General features: G+C 41.6%; 2 protein-coding genes across 7 annotated transcripts in view; both read right to left on the bottom strand.

Annotated features, from left to right (window-relative positions):
• Positions 1-1133: 1133 nt before the first annotated feature.
• Positions 1134-19210, bottom strand: ccdc149b (coiled-coil domain containing 149b). Of its 6 annotated transcripts, none has more exons than XM_060873235.1 (13): positions 19009-19210; positions 12819-12980; positions 11429-11467; positions 11214-11321; positions 10885-11001; positions 9154-9326; positions 8516-8588; positions 8298-8382; positions 6516-6663; positions 6179-6255; positions 3835-3867; positions 3535-3699; positions 1134-2931 (listed from the first exon to the last, which is right to left on the bottom strand). In XM_060873235.1, the coding sequence occupies exons 1-13, from the start codon at positions 19057-19059 to the stop codon at positions 2471-2473; spliced, it is 1692 nt and encodes a 563-aa protein (XP_060729218.1). In that variant the 5' UTR covers positions 19060-19210; the 3' UTR covers positions 1134-2470. The 6 variants fall into 6 exon arrangements, with proteins under 6 accessions (XP_060729218.1, XP_060729221.1, XP_060729216.1 ...); XM_060873238.1 differs by having other exon boundaries at positions 3613-3699; XM_060873233.1 differs by having other exon boundaries at positions 3535-3867.
• Positions 19211-22450: 3240 nt separating this feature from the next.
• Positions 22451-24584, bottom strand: part of lgi2b (leucine-rich repeat LGI family, member 2b) — a 7356-nt gene continuing 5222 nt past the window's right edge. Inside the window, exon 8 of the mRNA XM_060873232.1 lies at positions 22451-24535. Coding sequence (XP_060729215.1) covers positions 23721-24535 — 815 coding nt within the window. The 3' untranslated portion in view covers positions 22451-23720. The remainder of the gene's footprint in view (positions 24536-24584) is intronic.

Raw genomic sequence — 24584 nt, 5'->3', positions numbered from 1 at the left:
TTTCCTGGACATGTGGGAACCCTGATCTCATCTGACTTGTGATTATAAAGATCTCACCATTGTGTCTCCTTTTGCTGTAACTAATTGTGGAGGCTCCGCTGTTAAGGGTTTGAGTTACAGATCAGGACGATGTGTGTGTTCAAATACTATGTGTTAACTTAACTGCAAAACATCATTAGATTTCTCTACTGTTTCTATGGTCATCACCACAGGTACCAACTTTGGAGATGTGTTTGGCACTTTGGAAAAACTTACAAATGACTTGCAGAACAAATCCGAATCATTCTGACGGACATCGGCCCCTTTGTGGGATTTGCTTGAACAAGCGAGACCCCAAACTTGACCTGTTTTGATTTGCCCTTTTGCCTTTCCACAGTCACACTCATATTAACAATGCATTGTTGTTATATTGTTATTAATATGTTTAGATGTGTGCTGACTGATTGGTTCTGTTGTAGTTTTATTTAACTTTTAATAAGAAATCAATAAAACTATTATTATAAAAATAATTAAATTTGGGAGTATAAATCCCAAGTCCACAGAGCTGCCACTTCTGGGCCCTTGAGCAAGGCCCTTAACACTCAGTCAATTACTCTGCCAATAAGTGTGTCTACCAAATATATAAAAGAAGGTAGTTGGTGTCTCCTCCAAGCATGTTGAGCTTCCCTGTGATATTACACAAGCAAGAAGTCTTTGTCTGGATTGAAGTCGTTCAGAGCCTGTGCCTATCTCAGGCATCATCGGGCATCAAGGCAGGATACACCCTGGACGGAGTGCCAACCTCCGTGTGCCAAATCACAGGGCACACACACTCATTCACTCACGCAATCACACAATACGGACAATTTTCCAGAGATGCCAATCAACCTACCATGCATGTCTTTGGACCAGGGGAGGAAACCGGAGTACCCGGAGGAAACCCCCGAGGCACGGGGAGAACATGCAAACTCCACACACACAAGGTGGAGGTGGGAATCGAACCCCCAACCATGGAGGTGTGAGGCGAACGTACTAACCACTAAGCCACCGTGACCCCTGCTTTGATCATTAATCGTGAAATACATCCAGCTCGTAAGTGTAAGACGTTATCAGAAATAAATGAGTAAATGATCTCTGTGCCGGCCCACGGTGTTTACGGCGTTACCACGGTGATGTGTAAAAAACGCTGCTGTAACGAACAGCCTGAGGACGACGATCCTTCGGATTTGTTCAATTAATACTGAAATCTGTCTTCTGATGGCTCAGAAGGTGTTTTTTTGGCATAAGAGAATTTTCAGTATTAATGGCTCACAGTGACTCGTACGGCAGTCGCTCCACACAAACAGGTTAAAAAGAACTCGTGTAAACTTAGAGCGATGTTTTCTTTAATGTCTTTGATGTTTATTTAACATTTTATGGAAGGAGTCTCCAGTGTCAGCGCTTTGTGAGACGACGTTTCACGACATTAAATGTAATGTATGTAATTGTTTAAATGGATAAACAGCACTGGGAAGGTGCAGTGATGTAAGAGGAATAAACCAGTAACTCCTTTTTATCACACCACACTGAACACTGATGATGTTCCTTACATACTGTAGTGTGTGTTTCTATCACCGTGGACTTCAGCATGTGTTTGTGTGATCCGATCTTGTTTGACACACAGAGTAACACTTTTGCTAAGTCACCTGAAACTTGTTCTGTCCAACATCCTGTTTATAACGAGCCACAGTCCATCGGTGTAAACATTTAAAAATGTTTATCTTGTCTTTTCCTCCGAAGTCTGTCGTGCGTAGGATTTTAAAAATGTTTTATCACATGTGAATCTCTGAAAAACAGACGCATACAAACACAGATGCACTTGATTTGATTTTTCGGTGTTAATCGAATCGCTATCAGTATCAGTGTTGGGTTAATAAAGTGTAGTAATAAACAAAAAATAACCTTTTTTTTTAATATACCCAAGACTATTAGCTTTTAAAGCTGTTTTCTCTATTTACTTCATTTGACCAATAAAAGTCAACTATTTCAGTTCTTAAATGACTCACTTGTCATATTTTTTCTAAAACAAACATAATTGTTCTCCTTTGTCTAACTTTAGCCGGACACTTGGCATAAAATCTTACGATCTGTGGAAACGTTTTGATTAAAACACGACAAAAGTAAGACGACTTGTACCGGAGAAACGTGTACCTGAGTCAACTCGCTTAAAAGATCTGTTCGAAGAGTCGACTCGCTAGCGAGTGACACGGTGTTTATGCGCTTGAGATAAAGTTTGTGTTCCTTCTTTGTAAATTTGTGTTTTTTAACAGGGGAAGATGGACATCAGGAGAATTAATGTTTCTTACAGATACGTTAGCAAGACCAAAAAAAAAACTGACTGATTGGTTATGAAGGCTACGAGAGCATGAACTTATCGTAAAAGACGCATTGCAAAAGTGTAGAAGCCGTGATTGTGTGTTAGGGTGCAGTGTTTCATTAAGAGTTGTGTGTTCTATGTGTCTTCTCTCATCGTGTCCTCTGTGATCTCCTCTGTTCTGGGTTCAGACGTTCCTGAGCGCTCCGTGTCACACACCGTCTCGTCACATACGTCTCTCTCTGATCCTTCCATCGGAATATCAGGACTGTCCTCAGAACTTGTGGCTTGAGCTCCGCCCACTTTCCTAGCATCCGTTGCTGGAGGCGTGCTTGTGCTAGCATGGTCCTGGGTTGCCAGATCTTTCTCACTGTGTATTGTTTCTGGCTCATGTGTTAAAGCCTTCGCAGGACTCTTCTGTGAGCTGCTGGAGGTTTCTGTAAGACGGTTCGGTCTGCTGGATTCGGACGTGTGTGTTGTTTCTAAACAGACTGTGCTGTGATGATGATGATGATGATGATGATGTGGCCTGGAAAACTCCTCAGCAGTAAGAGCCGTGTCTTCTGTCACTTCCTCTCCGGTTACGACCTCTTCGTCTCCTGAAAAGATATGTTCACAGTGTGACATCACTCACAGTAGTGCGACGTGGCTTTAATACGTTATTGTAGCATCAGCTAACTGGGGGAAGTCGTGGCCTAATGGTTAGAGAGTTTGACTCCTAACTACGGTGGCCGAGAAGTGCAAAACAAATTAACAAATCCCAAAACAAATTAACAAATCCCAAAACAAATTAACAAATCCCAAAACAAATTAATAAATAAATAAACTTACCGATCATTGGACAAGACACCTGTCATTAAAGATATACAGTTGAATGAAAGGTGTCTCGTCCGATGATGGTAAGTTTCCATTCACAAACTATACCAACCTCTTGCGGGTTGTCTGACTTGTTAATTTGTTTTTCGGATTTGTTAATTTGTTTTGCACTTCTCAGCCACCGTACCTAACCCTAAGGTTGTGAACCCAAAACAAACCGTATGTGTCCAGACTAATGCCTACTTACTAAAGACTGCGAGATGAAAAAAAAACCTGTTATATATGCAAATATGGATTATATTATGTTTTGTGAGTGTGTTTAGTAAATCAGCACCGGTGCAGCTTTCACTTTTTGCACAACCGCACACACACACACACACACACACCGTTTTGTACTTCATCCAAATTGGAAAGCATGACTTTGTTCCTGTGATCCAGGATCAGTGAGTGATGTACAGTCTCACCCCCGGAGCCGCGCCGCAGTCGCACCGCGTGACCCGCCGACGTCTGGACTCGCTGGTGTTCTCTCAGAATAATCACGTCTCGTCCTCCTGTCAATAAATCGCACTTCAGTTCATCACTAGTTAAACTGCAGGTAGATTCCACACGGCCTTTATACAGTATACGAACAAGCGTTCTGACAAACACGAGAAAGAAATATTTAAGCAGAAGGAGAAGAAACATACTCCCCAGTCCCACAGACACGTTATAGGTAATGCCTCCGTTTCATCAGGACAGGAAAAGGAAGGGAAAAAAGACAGTAAAGGAGTCAGTGAGTCACAGTACAACAGTAATATCTCCAGTGTACATATACATCATGTATTATATATATTATAGATATTTTATAGGCAGCGTACACACGTTATAAAGGCAGGGACAGAAAATAAACAGTAGACAGTTTTTTCTTTGCTGACAGATGAAAAATAAGATCACTTTTATATCGCCATAAAATATTTTAGATTTCTTTTAGATTTCTGCACAAATAGTCTGAATTAATTCATTATCACGTTAATCGCTGGCTTAATTGGACAAAATGGCTTCCAGCAATCATTCAGCAACTCACAGAACAGCACTCGATCCAGCTCATACTGAGTATTTGTCAGGGGAGTGTTTACGGATACAGACCCATACGCACGGAGAACATAAAAAGGGGGTAAATAACAAAAGGCTGGAAACGCTAGGAGCACAAAACACGGAAACACAAAACAACAACAAACCGAAGACAGCAGACCAAAGACAAGGAACAAAAGACACAAGACAGCAGGATTAAATAGGGGTCGAGATCACAGAAACACAAGGAACAGGTGTGGGCAGGATCGGATAAATAAAGGATAGAGCGGGGATAACACACGTGAACACAAAACAACAACAAAGGCACATGGTACAAGGGCATTCACTAAATTCCAGGGGTTTCGTTACCATGACGTAAAGTGGGCGTGGTTTCTGTAGGTCTTGAAAAAAACAAAAAAGAGCAAACCTACGATGGGTAATGAAGGACAAAACAGTCATACAGGTAGATTTTATATTTTATATCTATTATGTTTTATTAGCTTACAGTGAAGCTGTTTTCGAAAACAAATAAACAACCAATAACTACAGTTAGGGTTAAGGTTAGATTATCAAATAGGCCACGCCTACCCGATGACGCAATATCTGTTACGCTGTTCTGAAATCCCTGGATATAAGTGCATCCCATGGTACAAGACACAAAACTGCCAGAATGTCCACCTAGTGTCCAGGGAGGGAATAGTCCCAGCCATTCCTGACACCTTTTATTTCTGTACATTTATTTTGTTAGAGATTTTCCCTCTGACAGTTACTTGGGTTCTCGGTCATGCTAGACGTCTGAGATGTATTTTAATATTGTCCTTAAACTAAAGTTCAAGTCCAGACTCAAGTCTAAAACAGCTGGTAGGTCTGTAGTGATGTCTGAGGTCTGATGTGTGTCACGTGATTCTATCCTGATGTGTTTGAGCACATGTCTAACACATCACACATCTTAATCCTCAAGGACTCACGTCATTTCAGATGCCTACAAAAATAAACATGTACCAAATATCCCATACATTTGTAACTAGGGTTGCAAAATTCCGGGAATTTTCAAGGCTGGAAACTTTCCATGGGAATTAACGGGAATATATGGGAATTAACTGGGAATTTTTAAAATATGCAGAGTTGCCTATAACAAGGAACTTAAATGTAGTTTAAAAAAATCTTGCAGTATAATTTTGTTTAAAACAACAAGATTTAATGCAAATTAAGTTGAATTTGTACCCTGCGTTCCTCGGTCACTTACAGATAGGAGCCTGTGCCTATCTCAGGTGTCATCGGGCATCAAGGCAGGATACACCCTGGACGGAGTGCCAACCCATCACAGGGCACACACACACACACACACACACACTCTCATTCACTCACGCACAATTTTCCAGAGATGCCAATCAACCTACCATGCATGTCTTTGGACCGGGGAGGAAACCGGAGTACCCGGAGGAAACCCCCGAGGCACGGGGAGAACATGCAAACTCCACACACACAAGGTGGAGGTGGGAATCGAACCCCCAACCCTGGAGGTGTGAGGCGAACGTGCTAACCACTAAGCCACCGTGCCCTATTACAAGTATAATAATGTTTATATTTTCTGTTACTCAGTGAAAGAATCAATTAAAGTTCTAGTTACAATTAAATCAGTCAAGACGTCATTTTTAAAATTTGTATTACCTTGCATGCATGTCTGCTTATGACCAAACAAAATGTTTATTTATGTTTGTATATGATATAGTTTATATACACATTTCCCTATATTTCCAAATAATTCCCAGAAATTCCTGTAAATTCCCATAAATTCCCGTAAATTTTCCAATTTGGATTATTTCCAAAATTCCCCAGATTAAGTTCCCATGGAACAGTGTCCAGAAATTTACAGGAAACTTTCCGTCCCTTTACAACCCTATTTGTAACACAATATTCAGGATATATAAAGTCCGTAGCATTTATTAGAAACCTCAGTGATTGTACAGGTGTGATTACCAGGCAAACTCCACAGTCCGGACATCTCCAGCGCTTTCAGCTTCCCTTCCAGTTCTGCTACTCTGTTACCCAGAATCCTGTTCATCACACAGCAAACCGTCACCTGACACACTAAACTGTGTAGTTTAACAACATCGAACATCAATCAACATCATGATCCCACAAACAACAACACACTTTATTTATTCAGGTTCTAGCCTGAGCTTTCAGATCTTCAGCCCCAGATTCTCAGAACATGTTCCTCAAACACTTTTTCCAGCTCTGGAACGTTGCTATAGAATTGCTGACACATGAGGTTCACATAAGCATAATGAAGTGTCAGAGACTTAACACTCACTTGTTGGTCTGGCGTTGGTGCTGAATGACCATGTTCTTCTCGTGGATGGTCTCCAGCAGCGCTGTGGCTAAAGACTTCAGGTCGCTGATGGACTGCGGCGTCACCGGCAGACTGCAGCCGTTTTCCTCGGACAGCAGCAGTTCCTGAACTGTACACACAAACGTGATGAAGTGACCCTACATGTGAGAAAACATAATAATGTCCCTACACACAGAAGACATGGTCAAATGCCCTCTAGGATGCATGTAAGAAAATGACAGATTGTCCTCTGTAGCATGTTTACGGTGGAGAAAACTGGAAGAAATGCCTTAATGGCTGCCCTTCGAATTAGTGTTAATTTTGTCAGACGAGACGAGATGAAATATGTTCGTCAACAACCTTTTTTTTCATGACTAAGACGAGACGATGACGAGACTGCAGCACTGTCCAAAAACACTGACTAAGACTAAATTAACACGCATTATTGTTGACGAAAAAAGACGAGATGAAAATGTTTTGTATAAAATAAAAATGAAGATAAAATCTCTCTTCATTTTCGTCTACAATTGTCTCTGCTTTTTCATCAGCTGTTACGCCTTTAAAATATTCAGCACGAGTTCGCGGCTTCGCGCTGTTTAGTGTGTGTGTAGAAACAATTCGTCCACACGCCGCTCAAAAAAAACTCCTGAGCCCAAGTCCACCCTTGGTCTAGTCAGGCTTTTTGTGTTAAATTATATTTCCTGTCACTGCGCAGCCTCTTTTATTGTACATGACAGCTTATGTCCCGATGACCGGTCTTCTTACCGGTCTGTATTATCTGTATTACGATTAAAAGCAGTATCAATAAAGTAAAAAATATGATGTGCGGTCAAGTTCGAGTGAAACACTTTATTTACTGAAATGTTTATCAGTAATAATCTCAGTAATAATGTGTTATTTTAAAAAAAAGACTACAATTTTTTGACTAAAACTAGACTAAAACGACGAGACTTTTAGTCGACTAAAACTGGACTAACAAAAAAAGATATGTGAATGTCTAAATATGACTAAAACTCTCTCACTCTCACCCATTTTCTACCGCTTATCCGAACTACTTCTTTACTACTTCTTTACTTTACTATCTCAGGCGTCATCGGGCATCAAGGCAGGATACACCCTGGACGGAGTGCCAACCCATCACAGGGCACACACACACACACACACACACACTCTCATTCACTCACACAATCACATACTACGGACAATTTTCCAGAGATGCCAATCAACCTACCATGCATGTCTTTGGACCAGGGGAGGAAACCGGAGTACCCGGAGGAAACCCCCGAGGCACGGGGAGAACATGCAAACTCCACACACACAAGGTGGAGGTGGGAATCGAACCCCCAACCCTGGAGGTGTGAGGAGAACGTGCTAACCACTAAGCCACCGTGACCCCCATGACTAAAACTAACAAGGACATTTGGCACAAGACTAACACTAAATTAAAAAGAGGTGATGAAATTAACACTACTTCGAATGAAAAGAACATGATAAAGTCTCCCATGAACATGTGAGTAAATGAGATGAAATGCCCCTAAGGTGACCCCTACTGGTTCTTTCCCAGTGGGGAAAAAGAGATGAAGTGCCCGGAAGGTTCTCCTACAAATGTTCCCTCTACTGTAGTAACGAATTCCATGTGTCTCTTGGATCATCTTCATTTCTGTCCCTCAGCCTGTGTCAAATAATCGATTTCTCTCGAGTTGATCAGAGCACGTGATTTATTTTACGGTAAACGTGACGGATGGACGTGTGATGTAAACGTACCTTGTTTAGCTGAGAGCACTCCAGTCAGTGCACTACTGTTGGTCTTGCCGTACACTTTACAGTTCTTCTTACTCTCCAGTGCAGTCTGCCATCAAACACAAACAGGTGAGCAGGTGTTGATCATCATCTCAAGATTAATTCCTTTTCTCAGGAAAGCTACAGTCTGTAAGAGTGAAATATCGAGCTATTTGACGTACGTCTCGTTCCTTTGCACTGACCTTGTACTTCATCAGATTGGTTTTGAGGAGAGAGACTTCTTCTTGAAGCTGTACAAAGCGTTCATGGAGGTATCTGTAAAACACAATCGAGTGTGAACCCGAGCTGCGTACAGATCCTCACGCTACAGAGGATTCTTTATGATATGGTCTTATTATCAGAGAGAAATCTCGTTTAAACTGAAATATCGACTGCACCTTATATCGAAAGTCCTTACGCTGATCAAAGAACATCAACGTCAACATTTGGTGTCGATATTTCTCATTTAATTGCTCAGATTTCTGAGAATTATTTTTAACACTTTTTCTTCATTTTCTCTCCAGTTTGTTCATTCACCGGTCAGCATGTGCTTTATCACACCACAGCTATAAGTCTAACACGTATTTCCCCCAAGACACGTGAAGCTTCTGCGTCACAGAGTGCAGTAACACACTCAGAGCTCTCACAGACGCCTACGATAGGATTGGTTGGTCTGTCTGTGAGTGACAGGAGTATTCCCCTCCCACCCAGAGAACACAGACGATTTGCTCTCTTTATAGAGGCTTTGTAAAGAATTCATGAAATCCAGGCTATAGAGATCCTTCTCTGTTCCAAATCATTTCTTATTAATGAATGCATCGTTCTGCACGGCAGCACTCGCCTGTTCTCCATACACAGAGCGTCCACGTCTAGGAACCGGCCGTCGTGGCGTCTCAGGATGTGGTTGAGCTCGATGTTGAGGCGGTGAGCTTTCTCCTGATACACGTTTCTTTCTGCTCGCACGTCCTGCAGCTCGTCCACGGCCGCCTTCACGCTCTGCTCCAGCTCCGAGTTCTGTACAGAGACACGGTCCGTTCACAAACACACAACAATCACAGCGTGTATACACACCGTCACACTGATCCTGCTCTGCTTTCTACTAATATTCATCTTCTACTTGGAGCTGCGTTCAAGTCTGATAACTCTGATAAGTATGATAACAGATCACATGACCTGTTGGTTATATAGTGTTAGTAACATGCTAATTCTAATATTACTACTACTAATAATAACAATATTGTACTATTCAAACTCTCATATGTCAGAATTGTACACTGCGGCATGTGGACCTCTGGATCGTTTATATTAATGTGTTGTAACAGTCCCTGCCTGTCACAGGGTTTAATGCAGTTTTGTTAACAGTTCATCCTGGCCACTAGGGGGACACATAGGGATGTCCTGTAGGGGATAAAAAAGGAAATTGAAGAGTAAAAAGAGAGATCATAGGGGGGCACGGTGGCTTAGTGGTTAGTACGTTCGCCTCACACCTCCAGGGTCGGGGTTCGATTCCCGCCTCCACCTTGTGTGTGTGGAGTTTGCATGTTCTCCCCGTGCCTCGGGGGTTTCCTCTGGGTACTCCGGTTTCCTCCCCCGGTCCAAAGACATGCATGGTAGGTTGATTGGCATCTCTGGAAAATTGTCCGTAGTGTGTGATTGTGTGAGTGAATGAGAGTGTGTGTGTGTGTGTGCCCTGTGATGGGTTGGCACTCCGTCCAGGGTGTATCCTGCCTTGATGCCCGATGACGCCTGAGATAGGCACAGGCTCCCCGTGACCCGAGGTAGTTCGGATAAGCGGTAGAAGATGAATGAATGAAAGAGAGATCATGTTTGAAGCTGCCTCATGCTCTGTGGTGATGGTCATATTAACCATGTTTTGAGAAACTTTATGGTTTTCCTGCTCCAAGAGGGTTATTTTGCTCATCAGCCGGGACTATGTGTGATGGACAGATACGCTGCTTATTGGGCTGAAGAAACTCTCTCTGGGATTTAGTTGGATTCTATTCCACAGGCCTTAACATCCAACACCTTCTTGTTCATCTACAGATAAGACTGTTTTTCTGTTTACTGGACTGTTTCTGATCTCACCTGTAATAGACTTAATGCCTGTTTGCTATATATTGAAGCCTATGCTCATGGACGTCTTAAGGAGTTTTTATTTATGTACATATTTGTGTGATTTAACAAGTTCTGGGATGTGGATACGTTTAACATGTAAATATTTTGAATACAAATGATGCAAGCAACAAAAGAAATGATCCCCCCTTGTAATTTCTTATAGCATGAACAGTGCAAAGTAACTGAGACTGTTATAGTGTTCATTCTAATATGTTATTGTTTCTGTAGCAGCTCATTGACAGCCGGAGCTCCACATAAACAGATTAACGGAGTTTCTGTAAACAGACGTCTATTTAATTTACTATTTATGGAAGGAGTCTCCAGTGTCAACACTTTATACCAGTGGACATTTTCTGACTGGTCTATTTTTTATAAACAGATCTTTCTCTTGAACAATAACCACATTACACTTCACCTTCACAGCTCGTACAGTATGTGTGAGCAGAAGGATGATCACCTGCTCTCGAGCTTTTTCCAGCTGCAGTACGAGATCTTCTCTCTCGTGGGCCGGAAAGTGGCGAACCCCGACCTCTTCATCACCGAGGCGTTGTTTAGCGATGGTCATCCTCAGCAGCTGTGCACAGACACACTCATGGTTGGTTACCTGAGAACTCCTTTTTTGTCACATGTCTTTTCCGATATAATTGACACGCTGTTTTTTTTTTGTCATTTATTATATGTGAGTTACAGTTGAGTTCAGTATAAAACCTTAAGTGTGAGAGTGAGCAGGAGAAATTAGAGGATGTGCTGATGTGTGCAGAGGAAGTGCTGGATAAAAGCATGTACCTTGTTGTCACCTTGAACCTCTACTAATCGCTGATTCAGCTCTTTCAGTTCATCACTCAGCTTTCTGTTCTTCCCCTCAGCATCACGCAGCAGCTGTGCTAAATTCACCTACAAAATGTTCAACTCTCACTAAAGCAGAGATAAAAACTACAGAAATATTGTAGCTCGATGTAACTAACAACAAATGTTCATAAAATGAGATGAAAGATACACACTTGGTTCCTTTTTTCTGGTGGTAAAGTCGGGTCACCGTCCTGAAATTGAAAGAATACAGTGACTCTCTGCATCTGTGAACTGGTGAATCAGTGCAGATTGAATCATCATGAGGGCAAACATTGAACCAAAGTGAATCAGTGCCAGAGTCAATCACTATATCAATGTATTGGTCCATCAATACATTAGTGAAACAGTGAGTCAGTACAGCAGGAAATAAGTGGGACAGTGCGTTAGTGAAACATTGAGTCAGTGTGTCAGTGCATCAGGGAGTCAGTACAGCAGTGAATCGGTTAGTCAGTGCATCAGTAAATCACTGAGTCAGTACATAAGTGAATCATTGATACACTGATTCACTTATGTACTGACTCATTGATTTACTGATGCACTGACTAACCGATTCACTGCTGTACTGACTCCTGATGCAGCAGTGAATCGGTTAGTCAGTGCATCAATAAATGACTGAGTCAGTACATAAGTGAATCATTGATACACTGATTCACTTATGTACTGACTCATTGATTTACTGATGCACTGACTAACCGATTCACTGCTGTACTGACTCCTGATGCAGCAGTGAATCGGTTAGTCAGTGCATCAATAAATCACTGAGTCAGTACATAAGTGAATCATTGATACACTGATTCACTTATGTACTGACTCATTGATTTACTGATGCACTGACTAACCGATTCACTGCTGTACTGACTCCCTGATGCAGCAGTGAATCGGTTAGTCAGTGCATCAATAAATCACTGAGTCAGTACATAAGTGAATCAGTGTATCAATTATTCAGTGAGTCAGGATATCAGTGAATCATTGAGTCAATACATCAGTGAATCATTGAGTAGGTACATCAGTGAATCAGTGTTTCAAAGCATCAGGGAGTCATTACATCAGTGAATCAGTGAAGCAGTACAGCAGTAAATCAGTGTGTCAATATATCAGTGAGTCAGGACATCTGTGAATCAGTGAGTCAGTACAGCAGTAAATAGGTCGGACAGTGCATCAATGTGTCAGTGTGTCAGTAAATCAGTGAATCAGTACATCACTTCGGTAAGTCAGTTCATCAGTAGCTAGGTGAATCAGTGTAAAAGGGAAACGATGCAGCAGTAAATCAGTGAGTCAATATATCTGAGAATCAGTGAGTCATTACATCAGTGAGTCAATGCATTTGACATTCAGAGAGTCAGTAAATCAGGTAAGCATTGTGTCAGTACCTGAGAGAAAACACTATCAGTTAATCAGTGAATCAATGAGTCAGTGCATAACAGTATGTAAGTTAACAGTATGATCAGTATGTAAACTTCACCTATTCTGTGTAATTATCTACATCATTTCAACATTAAAATGAAGCTTAAGATGTTGAATAGAATGAAATTAATCACTCACAATAAGCTCTCTGTATTTCTTCTTCAGCACTTGGTGGCGCTCTCGCAGCTGATTGGCCATCAGCTTAAACTGGTCACGCTCCTGCTGGCAGGTATCCAGCTCTTTGGACAGAATCAGCAGCGCCTCCTTCTTACTCTCCAGCTTTCTCTTACACACCAGGAACTGAGTGTCGGAAGGAAACACATGTTTTCTTTAGCAATTCTCCCTTAGGGCAGAAACAGCATTAAACACACACACACACACAGATCTGTTTAAGCTGTCCATTATTAAGTATCATCTGACCAGTCAGGGGTATGTTCAGTCAGGTGTATGTTCAGTCAGGAGTATGTTCAGTCAGGAGTATGTTCAGTCAGGAGTATGTTCAGTCAGGAGTATGTTCAGTCAGGTGTATGTTCAGTCAGGAGTATGTTCAGTCAGGAGTATGTTCAGTCAATTCAGTCAGGTGTATGTTCAGTCAGGAGTATGTTCAGTCAGGTGTATGTTCAGTCAGGTGTATGTTCAGTCAGGAGTATGTTCAGTCAGGAGTATGTTCAGTCAATTCAGTCAGGTGTATGTTCAGTCAGGAGTATGTTCAGTCAGGTGTATGTTCAGTCAGGTGTATGTTCAGTCAGGAGTATGTTCAGTCAGGAGTATGTTCAGTCAGGAGTATGTTCAGTCAATTCAGTCAGGTGTATGTTCAGTCAGTTCAGTCAGATGTATGTTCAGTCAGGTTTATGTTCAGCCAGGTGTATGTTCAGTCAGGTTTATGTTCAGCCAGGTGTATGTTCAGCCAGGAGTGTGTTCAGCCAGGAGTGTGTTCAGCCAGGAGTGTGTTCAGCCAGGAGTGTGTTCAGTCAGGTGTATGTTCAGCCAGGAGTGTGTTCAGCCAGGAGTGTGTTCAGCCAGGAGTGTGTTCAGTCAGGAGTGTGTTCAGTCAGGAGTGTGTTCAGTCAGGTGTACAGTATGTTCATTCAGGAGTATGTTTAGTCAGGAGTGTGTTCAGTCAGGAGTGTGTTCAGTCAGGTGTATGTTCAGTCAGGAGTTTGTTCAGTCAGGAGTGTGTTCAGTCAGGAGTGTGTTCAGTCAGGTGTACAGTATGTTCATTCAGGAGTATGTTCAGTCAGGAGTGTGTTCAGTCAGGAGTGTGTTCAGTCAGGTGTACAGTATGTTCATTCAGGAGTATGTTCAGTCAGGAGTGTGTTCAGTCAGGAGTGTGTTCAGTCAGGTGTATGTTCAGTCAGGAGTTTGTTCAGTCAGGAGTGTGTTCAGTCAGGAGTGTGTTCAGTCAGGTGTATGTTCAGTCAGGAGTGTGTTCAGCCAGGAGTGTGTTCAGTCAGGTGTATGTTCAGTCAGGAGTGTGTTCAGTCAGGTTTGTGTTCAGTCAGGAGTGTGTTCAGTCAGGTTTGTGTTCAGTCAGGAGTGTGTTCAGTCAGGTTTGTGTTCAGTCAGGTTTGTGTTCAGTCAGGAGTGTGTTCAGTCAGGTTTGTGTTCAGTCAGGAGTGTGTTCAGTCAGGAGTGTGTTCAGTCAGGTGTATGTTCAGTCAGGAGTGTGTTCAGTCAGGAGTGTGTTCAGTCAGGTTTGTGTTCAGTCAGGTTTGTGTTCAGTCAGGAGTGTGTTCAGTCAGGAGTGTGTTCAGTCAGGTTTGTGTTCAGTCAGGAGTGTGTTCAGTCAGGAGTGTGTTCAGTCAGGAGTGTGTTCAGTCAGGTTTGTGTTCAGTCAGGAGTGTGTTCAGTCAGGAGTGTGTTCAGTCAGTACAAATGTTTCCTTGTGTGTATATTATGTTTATATCAGCTGTAACATTATCAATATAAAACAATGGCAGGTCTGTGATGAAGACATTGAGCTGATCTGAGAGCAGCAGACAACAGCTCTGGTCATGTGACAGTTCATTCCAGCAGCTCAACCTGTCAGTATGTGTGTATTATTACTGATATGTAAACTATGTAGATACCAAATGGATCACCTGACATGTGAAGGTTGGTCCATCCTGACCATCAGGATTATATACAAACTGAGATGATCCACGAGAACGTTTAGGTTTTAAACCTGTTACATTACAAACTGAGATGATCCACAAGAACGTTTAGGTTTTAAACCTGTTACATTACAAACTGAGATGATCCATGAGAACGTTTAGGTTTTAAACCTGTTACATTACAAACTGAGATGATCCACAAGAACGTTTAGGTTTTAAACCTGTTACATTACAAACTGAGATGATCCACAAGAACGTTTAGGTTTTAAACCTGTTACATTACAAACTGAGATGATCCACAAGAACGTTTAGGTTTTAAACCTGTTACATTACAAACTGAGATGATCCACAAGAACGTTTAGGTTTTAAACCTGTTACATTACAAACTGAGATGATCCATGAGAACGTTTAGGTTTTAAACCTGTTACATTACAAACTGAGATGATCCATGAGAACGTTTAGGTTTTAAACCTGTTACATTACAAACTGAGATGATCCATGAGAACGTTTAGGTTTTAAACCTGTTACATTACAAACTGAGATGATCCACAAGAACGTTTAGGTTTTAAACCTGTTACATTACAAACTGAGATGATCCACGAGAACGTTTAGGTTTTAAACCTGTTACATTACAAACTGAGATGATCCACGAGAACGTTTAGGTTTTAAACCTGTTACATTACAAACTGAGATGATCCACGAGAACGTTTAGGTTTTAAACCTGTTACATTACAAACTGAGATGATCCACGAGAACGTTTAGGTTTTAAACCTGTTACATTACAAACTGAGATGATCCATGAGAACGTTTAGGTTTTAAACCTGTTACATTACAAACTGAGATGATCCACGAGAACGTTTAGGTTTAAGTCAGGTCAAAGCTCATCAAACTGCACTGTTTCTCATCCCAGGGGTCACAGTCTGCTCCTACTGAACATCACACGTAGTTCTGTCTATCTTCACTCTTCTACACACTCTAACCATTTATCATCCTGCTATCCATCATTCAGAAGAAGACGGTACACTTTCCCCTTCCTCTGCTCTCACGTCACCTGGACTCGGGCTTGTTCATTACATCTACCTGAAGCGACGTCGTGACGACGACAGTCACGTGTATACGTTCATGCGTTAGTTTGTGAATGAAGAAATCAGGTGTAAACAACTGTAAGAATAAACAACTGTAAGAATCAGGTGTAAACAACTGTAAGAATAAACAACTGTAAGAATCAGATGTAAACAACTGTAAGAATAAACAACTGTAAGAATCAGATGTAAACAACTGTAAGAATCAGGTGTAAACAACTGTAAGAATAAACAACTGTAAGAATAAACAACTGTAAGAATAAACAGCTGTAAGAATCAGGTGTAAACAACTGTAAGAATAAACAACTGTAAGAATAAACAACTGTAAGAATAAACAGCTGTAAGAATAAACAGCTGTAAGAATCAGGTGTAAACAACTGTAAGAATAAACAGCTGTAAGAATCAGATGTAAACAACTGTAAGAATAAACAGCTGTAAGAATCAGATGTAAACAACTGTAAGAATCAGATGTAAACAACTGTAAGAATCAGATGTAAACAACTGTAAGAATCAGATGTAAACAACTGTAAGAATCAGGTGTAAACAACTGTAAGAATCAGGTGTAAACAACTGTAAGAATAAACAGCTGTAAGAATCAGATGTAAACAACTGTAAGAATCAGGTGTAAACAACTGTAAGAATAAACAGCTGTAAGAATCAGGTGTAAACAACTGTAAGAATCAGGTGTAAACAACTGTAAGAATAAACAGCTGTAAGAATCAGGTGTAAACAACTGTAAGAATCAGGTGTAAACAACTGTAAGAATCAGGTGTAAACAACTGTAAGAATCAGATGTAAACAACTGTAAGAATCAGGTGTAAACAACTGTAAGAATAAACAGCTGTAAGAATCAGATGTAAACAACTGTAAGAATCAGGTGTAAACAACTGTAAGAATAAACAGCTGTAAGAATCAGATGTAAACAACTGTAAGAATCAGGTGTAAACAACTGTAAGAATAAACAGCTGTAAGAATCAGATGTAAACAACTGTAAGAATCAGGTGTAAACAACTGTAAGAATCAGGTGTAAACAACTGTAAGAATCAGATGTAAACAACTGTAAGAATCAGGTGTAAACAACTGTAAGAATAAACAACTGTAAGAATCAGATGTAAACAACTGTAAGAATCAGGTGTAAACAACTGTAAGAATCAGATGTAAACAACTGTAAGAATCAGGTGTAAACAACTGTAAGAATAAACAACTGTAAGAATCAGATGTAAACAACTGTAAGAATCAGGTGTAAACAACTGTAAGAATAAACAACTGTAAGAATCAGGTGTAAACAACTGTAAGAATCAGGTGTAAACAACTGTAAGAATCAGGTGTAAACAACTGTTGTGTATCGTTATAACTTTAAAATTTATTTACTCTACACGATTGGACCTTTACGACTTTACTGTAAACACAAATACCCTTTAATTTAAAACACTCCAGGTTTGTGTTTACAGCTTAGTGAATTATTAGTGATGTGACGTACGGCTAAGTACAGTGACACACTCAGAATTTGTTGTCTGCGTTTAACCCATCGATAGTGCACACACACACACCGTGAACACACACACACACCGTGAACACACACACACACCACGAACACACACACACACCGTGAACACACACACCGTGAACACACACACACACCGTGAACACACACCCAGAGCAGTGGGCAGCTATGCTGCGGCACCCGGGAGCAGTTGTGGGGGGTTCGGTGCCTTGCTCACCTCAGTCGTGGTATTGCCGGCCCGAGACTCGAACCCACAACCTTAAGGTTAGGAGTCAGACTCTCTAACCATTAGGACACGACTTCCCCATTATTTGTCATCCTCAGTGTATTTGTTATATCTTTACAAACTATTGACACAAAATCAACCCAAATTAAATTAAATAAGAATTTTATGCTGGACAGAAGATTTTTTTAACCTTCAGCCTTGTTGGTTATTTTTGTTGTGATATATTTTGTTTTATTAAATTCAGGTATGTTTTATCCTTCATGGCGACACTCACTCACTCACTCACTCACACACTCACTCACTCACACACTCACTCACACACTCACTCACTCACTCACTCACTCACACACTCACTCACACACTCACTCACTCACACACTCACTCACTCACACACTCACTCACACACTCACTCACACACTCACTCACTCACTCACTCACACACTCACTCACACACTCACTCACACACTCACTCACACACTCACTCACTCACTCACTCACTCACTCACTCACTCACTCACTCACACACTCACTCACACACTCACTCACTCACTCACTCACTCACTCACTCATTCATCTTCTACCGCTTATCTGAACTACCTCGGGTCACAGGGAGCCTGTGTCTATCTCAGGCGTCATCGGGCATCAAGGCAGGATACACCCTGGACGGAGTGCCAACACATCGCAGGGCACACACACACACACACACACACACACACTCATTCACTCACTCATTCACACACTACGGACAATTTTTCCAGAGATGCCAATCAACCTACCATGCATGTCTTTGGACCGGGGGAGGAAACCGGAGTACCCGGAGGAAACCCCCGAGGCACGGGGAGAACATGCAAACTCCACACACACAAGGTGGAGGCGGGAATCGAACCCCCAACCCTGGAGGTGTGAGGCGAACGTGCTAACCACTAAGGGTCATTAAAGGTAAGTAATTAAAAATAATCTCTAATAATAATAATAATAACAATAATAACAATAATAATCTGCATGTTTTTTAGTCTTTAAGGCACACCACGTGCACACATGCACCAACAGATTCACCTTTTCACACCTGAGTGACAGATTAATATCCTTCAATCCCAGTGTGTGTATAATCTGTGTGTGTGTGTGTGTGTATAATCTGTGTGTGTGTGTGTGTGTGTGTGTGTGTGTGTGACTAAAGGCAGTGATGGAGATCACTATAATCCGCATTTATCAGAGATGATCAGATCACATCATCTTGTCTCCATGCGACCCGACAGACCTGCCGCACATCAGTTAAAGATAAAACCGGGTTAAAACACAGCGCTTTTCTCTGGGACGAGTGTGTGTGAGTGTGTGATGTGGTGAAGTGGTGAAGACGTCCATCTCTCTGTAGGTGAACGTGATCTCAGTCACCAGGACGCGATGCGCACTTCGCTGCTCTCACCTCGTTCACTAGCCCTTGCCAGTCGCTCTCACTTCTTCTAGAAGGATCCATTTCGCTTCCCGGATTACACCAAGTATGTAGAAGAGCTCCTAGTGTGTCTCCAGGTAAACATCTTCACCCAGCATGAGTCACAGGACACAGATTTATCACCGTGCACTGCATCACTTCCTGTGGTCACGAGCAGAGCGGCTCGAGGGGCGCGTCCCAATTCACACACTTATTCACTACCTAGTGCTCCAAGACAACCTTTATACAAAAGGATGAGTGCGTCCGAAACCATGCTGTGTGTTATTGTACATCAGACCATATCTGAGGAGAACTGGAATAAAAAAAAAGTTTAAATGTCTTTGGTTTTTCAATTCAATTCAATTCAAGTTTATTTGTATGGCGCTTTTTACAATTGACGTCGTCTCAAAGCAGCTTTACAGAACATGAACATAGAACAAAGGGTTAATATAAAGAATAATATAAAGATTAATATAATACAAAATACAAGATTAATATTAGATATATTTAAATGTGTATGTATTTATCCCCAATGAGCAAGTCTGAGGTGACTCAGGTGACTGTGGGGAGGAAAAACTCCCTTAGATGGTAAAGGAAGGAACCTTGAGAGGAACCAGACACAAAGGGGAACCTCATCCTCATCTGGGTGACACTGGGGGTGTGATTATAAATATACAGTCTGATAAATGTTGTGTTGATGTAAAAGATCACATGGAGTTCACATCTCCTCTTTAGTATCACAGAGTCTAACTGGAGCTGGTAGATCTGTAGATGTCTCAGGATCATCACAGAGTCCCCCTCGTCTCAGTGGAGGTCCAAAATCTTCATCACACGGAAGACAATCAGAGCTGGTACAATGTCTGGATGTCTCGGGATGGTAGAAATATACTGAGGGAGAAGATTTTTTTGTGCTATGAAGTTCCTCCAGAAGCCACTTTGTTCTTATACGTATACACGTCTTTTAGAACGTACACGTAGGCTGAGCTCAGTTTGAGGATCTCACTTTGAGGATCTCAGATAGCAGAAGAAGTTTAATGTTATAAGTCTTTTATTCTGTATATTCTGCTTTGATCCCTGTGTTGGTTCACATCTGGAGAACAGAAGTCAAACAGGGCATGTTTTTATCAGAGCGCCTGTGAACACAGCATAACTTCGGTCTATAAATAAAGAAAATAAATAAATAAATGATTAATATGAATAATATACATATCATTCAGTAGCACAGTCTACTACTGCACAGTCATTTCAGGTGAATCATCATGTAGTGATGAGAATTTTAGCTCTTTTCAGTGAGTCATATCGTTTGATTCTTCTATCCAGTAAGCGTCGGCTCTTTCGGCTCCTAAACGGCTCACTGATTTTTTTTTTAACGGTAAAAGATTGGACTATATGGACTAGTTATTATTCTTTTTCCTATGGAAGTAAACATTTTATGGAGTCTTTCCATCGCAGCTATCAATTATTCACCTAAATGAGTCGATTCGAACAGCCGACTCGTTCGTGAACAAAACTCCACTACTTTATTGTGTATTTTTTATGATTTCAGATCAGAGTCCTACAGCAGAAAACACTTTCACTGTGCTAGACAAAGGGAATTGGACGTGTATGAAACGATTCTGTCCCTGTTTGTGAACAGATTCCTTTTTTTTTCCAAAGCTTCCTGTTGTCATTAACCTTCTCCTTTCTGCTGATTACTCACACCCGTTTCTTGTTTCCAGCTTCCTCTGGTTCTTGCTGATTGGATCTCTTTTGTTCCCTCATTATTTATTGATCAAAGCCCTTTTCCTCAGGCTCTTGTGTTTTATGCCTCTTGTCCAGACAAGAAGCTTTTCTTGTAGTTTTCACCACGTACAGTTGGTGCAGTACACAGTGAAATAAAACAAGGTTCCTCCAGGACCCTGATGTTCCACAAAACACAGAGCTACAGAAAACATCACAGAACTAACTACACTAAACAGAAGTACACAGCCTGAGTCCTGACACAAGACTCATCCAATCCAAACTTTAACAGAAGATGTAAGAGACACCAGATAGACAGGATGATTCGAGGGATTTTAGAGATCACACCACTACAGGACGCATGATCTCGACCCTCGGGACCTGTGATCTGCTTGTAATCCACACACACACACACACACACACACACACACACACACACACACACACACACACACACGTGCCTCAGCTTGTTGTGTCAAAAATATTTAACATGTTTTATAGGAACTGAACACTAACAAAGAATAACAATAAATCTCCATATTTTCCTACAATTCTAACAGAATGTCATGTTTACTGTTTTATTTATTCTCTCTTTCACTCTCTCTCACTCACTCATCTTCTACCGCTTATCTGAACTACCTCGGGTCACGGGGAGCCTGTGCCTATCTCAGGCGTCATCGGGCATCAAGGCAGAATACACCCTGGACGGAGTGCCAACCCATCACAGGGCACACACACACACACACACACACACACACACACACACACACACACACACTCTCATTCACTCACACAATCACACACTACGGACAATTTTCCAGAGATGCCAATCAACCTACCATGCATGTCTTTGGACCGGGGGAGGAAACGATATTTCCTCCAGGTACTCCGGTTTCCTCCCCCGGTCCAAAGACATGCATGGTAGGTTGATTGGCATCTCTGGATAAATTGTCCGTATTGTGTGAGTGCATGAGTGAATGACAGTGTGTGTGTGCCCTGCGATGGGTTGGCACTCCGTCCAGGGTGTATCCTGCCTTGATGCCCGATGACGCCTGAGATAGGCACAGGCTCCCCGTGACCCGAGGTAGTTTGGATAAGCGGTAGAAGATGAGTGAGAGTAAACAGCTTCTGACCGATCACGATCCAGAACTCTGAATAATATAAACACACAAATGAACTGGAAATTACTGCAGGAAGTAAAGGCTGTAAACGGAGGCTGGAGATGATTGTAAAACGGTCGAGGTCGAGGAAGCGGGACGCTAACGTACTCCTGCACTCGTTATAAGGATTTAAAGGACTTCACTATGTGACATGACAAAACATACTAAAGGAAGCAGAAGTAAGCAAACACAAAAGATACACAACAGTCTTTATTTTCTTCTGGTTAGACATACACAGATAATGCACAAGGCTCCTTTTACGGAAGCTGTAAAGGGGATGCAGCGTTAATCAATAAGGTGCACATTCTCTACAGGACGTATTGCTAGCGCTCGATCTTAGACTATCTTTGGTCAGCGTTTCTACATCTACTTGCATAGCATTAATTCAGCGAAACTTTATTGCTCCTCTCAGCACGTAACAGTCTGAAAAAAAAAAAACCACCACCGAACATGAAAACCTTCGAGTTCAGAGACGATAAGCTGAAAGACTCGGATTCCCCAGACGCCGTAGAGGTCGGATAAAAACATCGATTCTTTGAATAATCCGCATCGCTCTAATTGATTTAATATAACAGTAAATGTAAAATCATTGCATACTGAGAAATATAGACATGCACCATGTTGAAGCCTCTTCCAGGCAAGACAGAAAGGCCAGATTATTATTATTATATTATTATTATTATTATTATAATTTATTTTTTTTACTGATATAATATTGCACAGCCCAAGACAGGATTATTATCTGTATATCTTCATCAGGGAACGATTCAAATGTATTTAGTCTTAAGTCATAATTTCACAAGAGTAGAGCTGGGCGATATGCTAATGTTCACACTCTGATAAAATATTAAACTGGGGTTTTAAAGTACAATCATTTGTCATTTGTCCATCAGGACGCGACAGAAAGGTGATGGGAACCTGAGCAAACAGCCATGTTGGTGTACTGAACACATACAGTGCGTTTGTTTAGTCAACATCACAGTCGCTGTGCTTTCATTTACTCATGTGGTTATATGTGGAGGAGCCACTGAGGTGACACAGGAGCGTTTGTTTTAAAGACGTGTGGCCATGAGATAACTATGAGGTCACGAGTTACTTTCCTTTTAATCTTGGAATAACGCTACATGCTACATAAACCTGTATCAGTGCACCTGATTTATTCTGACCAACGTTTTCTAAAATGGACTCCAATTAAACAATTTGTGGCGACTTCTCGAGCATCTTGAGGTCACTGATCACCTCAGAGGCTTTGTGGAAAACAAATAGTGAATTCATTGGAAAATAATTTGGGTTTGTGCAAACAAAAGCTATGACGGAGGAAGCAGCTGGGACTGAGCCAACGTTCTGTGGGAAAAGGGTTTAAGACATCCGTCCTGAACACACCTCAGTTTGGCTCACATTGAAGGACTGAAACTGTAAAGGAGAATTCTTCAAAATTCCCTTTCACATGAAAATAAACTCCGTTATATTAAACGTTATGTAAAAAGTGATGTAAACGGTCCCTTAAGTGGCAAAAGATGGCTAGAAGATTACTTCTAAACCAGACTCACAGTGTATATTTATTTAACTGAGGTCACTTCACCTCCGATCCTTTTTGCCTCAAGACTTGCCCTGATTGGTTGAGATCAGGATTAAACCTGTGCTCAAAGAAAGGGAAATATTAGCAATGCTGGAGAGAAACTATAAACAATACTGAGTATATAGATAATAATAATAATAATATAAAAAAATAAAAAAAAATACTTCAATAAAACAGATGAAATGTTGTTGTCAGTAAAAGCTGATTATCGCCCAGCTCTACGTCAGACTACAGTGCTCTTAACCTCATCAGCTGTAATCAACTGAGACGTGTTCGAAAACTTTTGTTTTACCCTTAAAACTGGTGCCGAGGAGAAAATCACGCTGACCGGTCGATAACGGAGTAAAAGAACGAGGCCACTGAACGTACACCTCCCTGAATTTAATGAAGAAACCCTTCTCCTTGTCCCATCTGAAGATCTGAGAGAAGGAGTAATCACTGCTCAGGATCAGATAGTGCTGATCTCTGAAGCTGAACGGCTGGAGGACCATCGCACCACGTGACGGGAAGCCCTGAACTTCCTCGAACCGCTTCCCGGTCCACTTGAGAACCTTCGAGTCTCCGATGTAGCAGGCCAGAGCCAAAAAGAGGACACGGTCGATCCTGAAGGCTTTAACGCTCACCATGTCGTCCATGTTTGGTATTTCCTCAAAGAAGACAAAAGTCTGCGTGCTCTTGTTCCACTGGTAGATTACAGGAGCCTGAGAACGGCTCGTCAGGATGAGAACGGATTTCCCGTCCAGGTCGACGAACTCTGCGTCCGTGTCTCGGAACCACTCGTGGAGAAACTGATACGGGAAGAAGCCGGTGTTGTTCCACTTGAACAGGGTGGACATGCCTGCTTTGGAGCTGTCCACGATCAGGAAGAACCAATCCTCTCCGAGTCGGAACACCTCGATGTCATTTGGCTTGGACACGTTGAGCATTTCTACCGTTTGGAATTTGGTGAACTGGTTCAGCTCCTGGTCGAATTTATAGATGCGCGAACCGTCGAAGAGCTGAGCGACGATCACGAATGCCTGCTCGTTAATCAGCACCGACCTGCAACCAATCACGGACCGTCCTGTAACAAAACAACCCAGGAATCACATTCATGCTGTCCAAATTCTGCT

This window comes from Tachysurus vachellii, chromosome 6, assembly GCF_030014155.1.
Source record: "Tachysurus vachellii isolate PV-2020 chromosome 6, HZAU_Pvac_v1, whole genome shotgun sequence".
Classification (NCBI taxonomy): Eukaryota; Metazoa; Chordata; class Actinopteri; order Siluriformes; family Bagridae; genus Tachysurus; species Tachysurus vachellii.
The sequence above is the reverse complement of the archived record's forward strand: the minus strand, read 5'-3'. Positions and strand labels throughout refer to the sequence as shown.

Bases quoted from the DNA above. Each gene is read 5' to 3' on its own strand.
- ccdc149b (XM_060873233.1), bottom strand. From the start codon at position 19,059: ATGGATCCTTCTAGAAGAAGTGAGAGCGACTGGCAAGGGCTAGTGAAC. The intron at 9,327-10,884 runs GTGATCATCCTT...GTCTCTGTACAG, and splicing joins TGGAAAAAGCTCGAGAGCAG to AACTCGGAGCTGGAGCAGAG. The intron at 8,383-8,515 runs GTCAGTGCAAAG...GTTTGATGGCAG, and splicing joins CCAATCTGATGAAGTACAAG to ACTGCACTGGAGAGTAAGAA.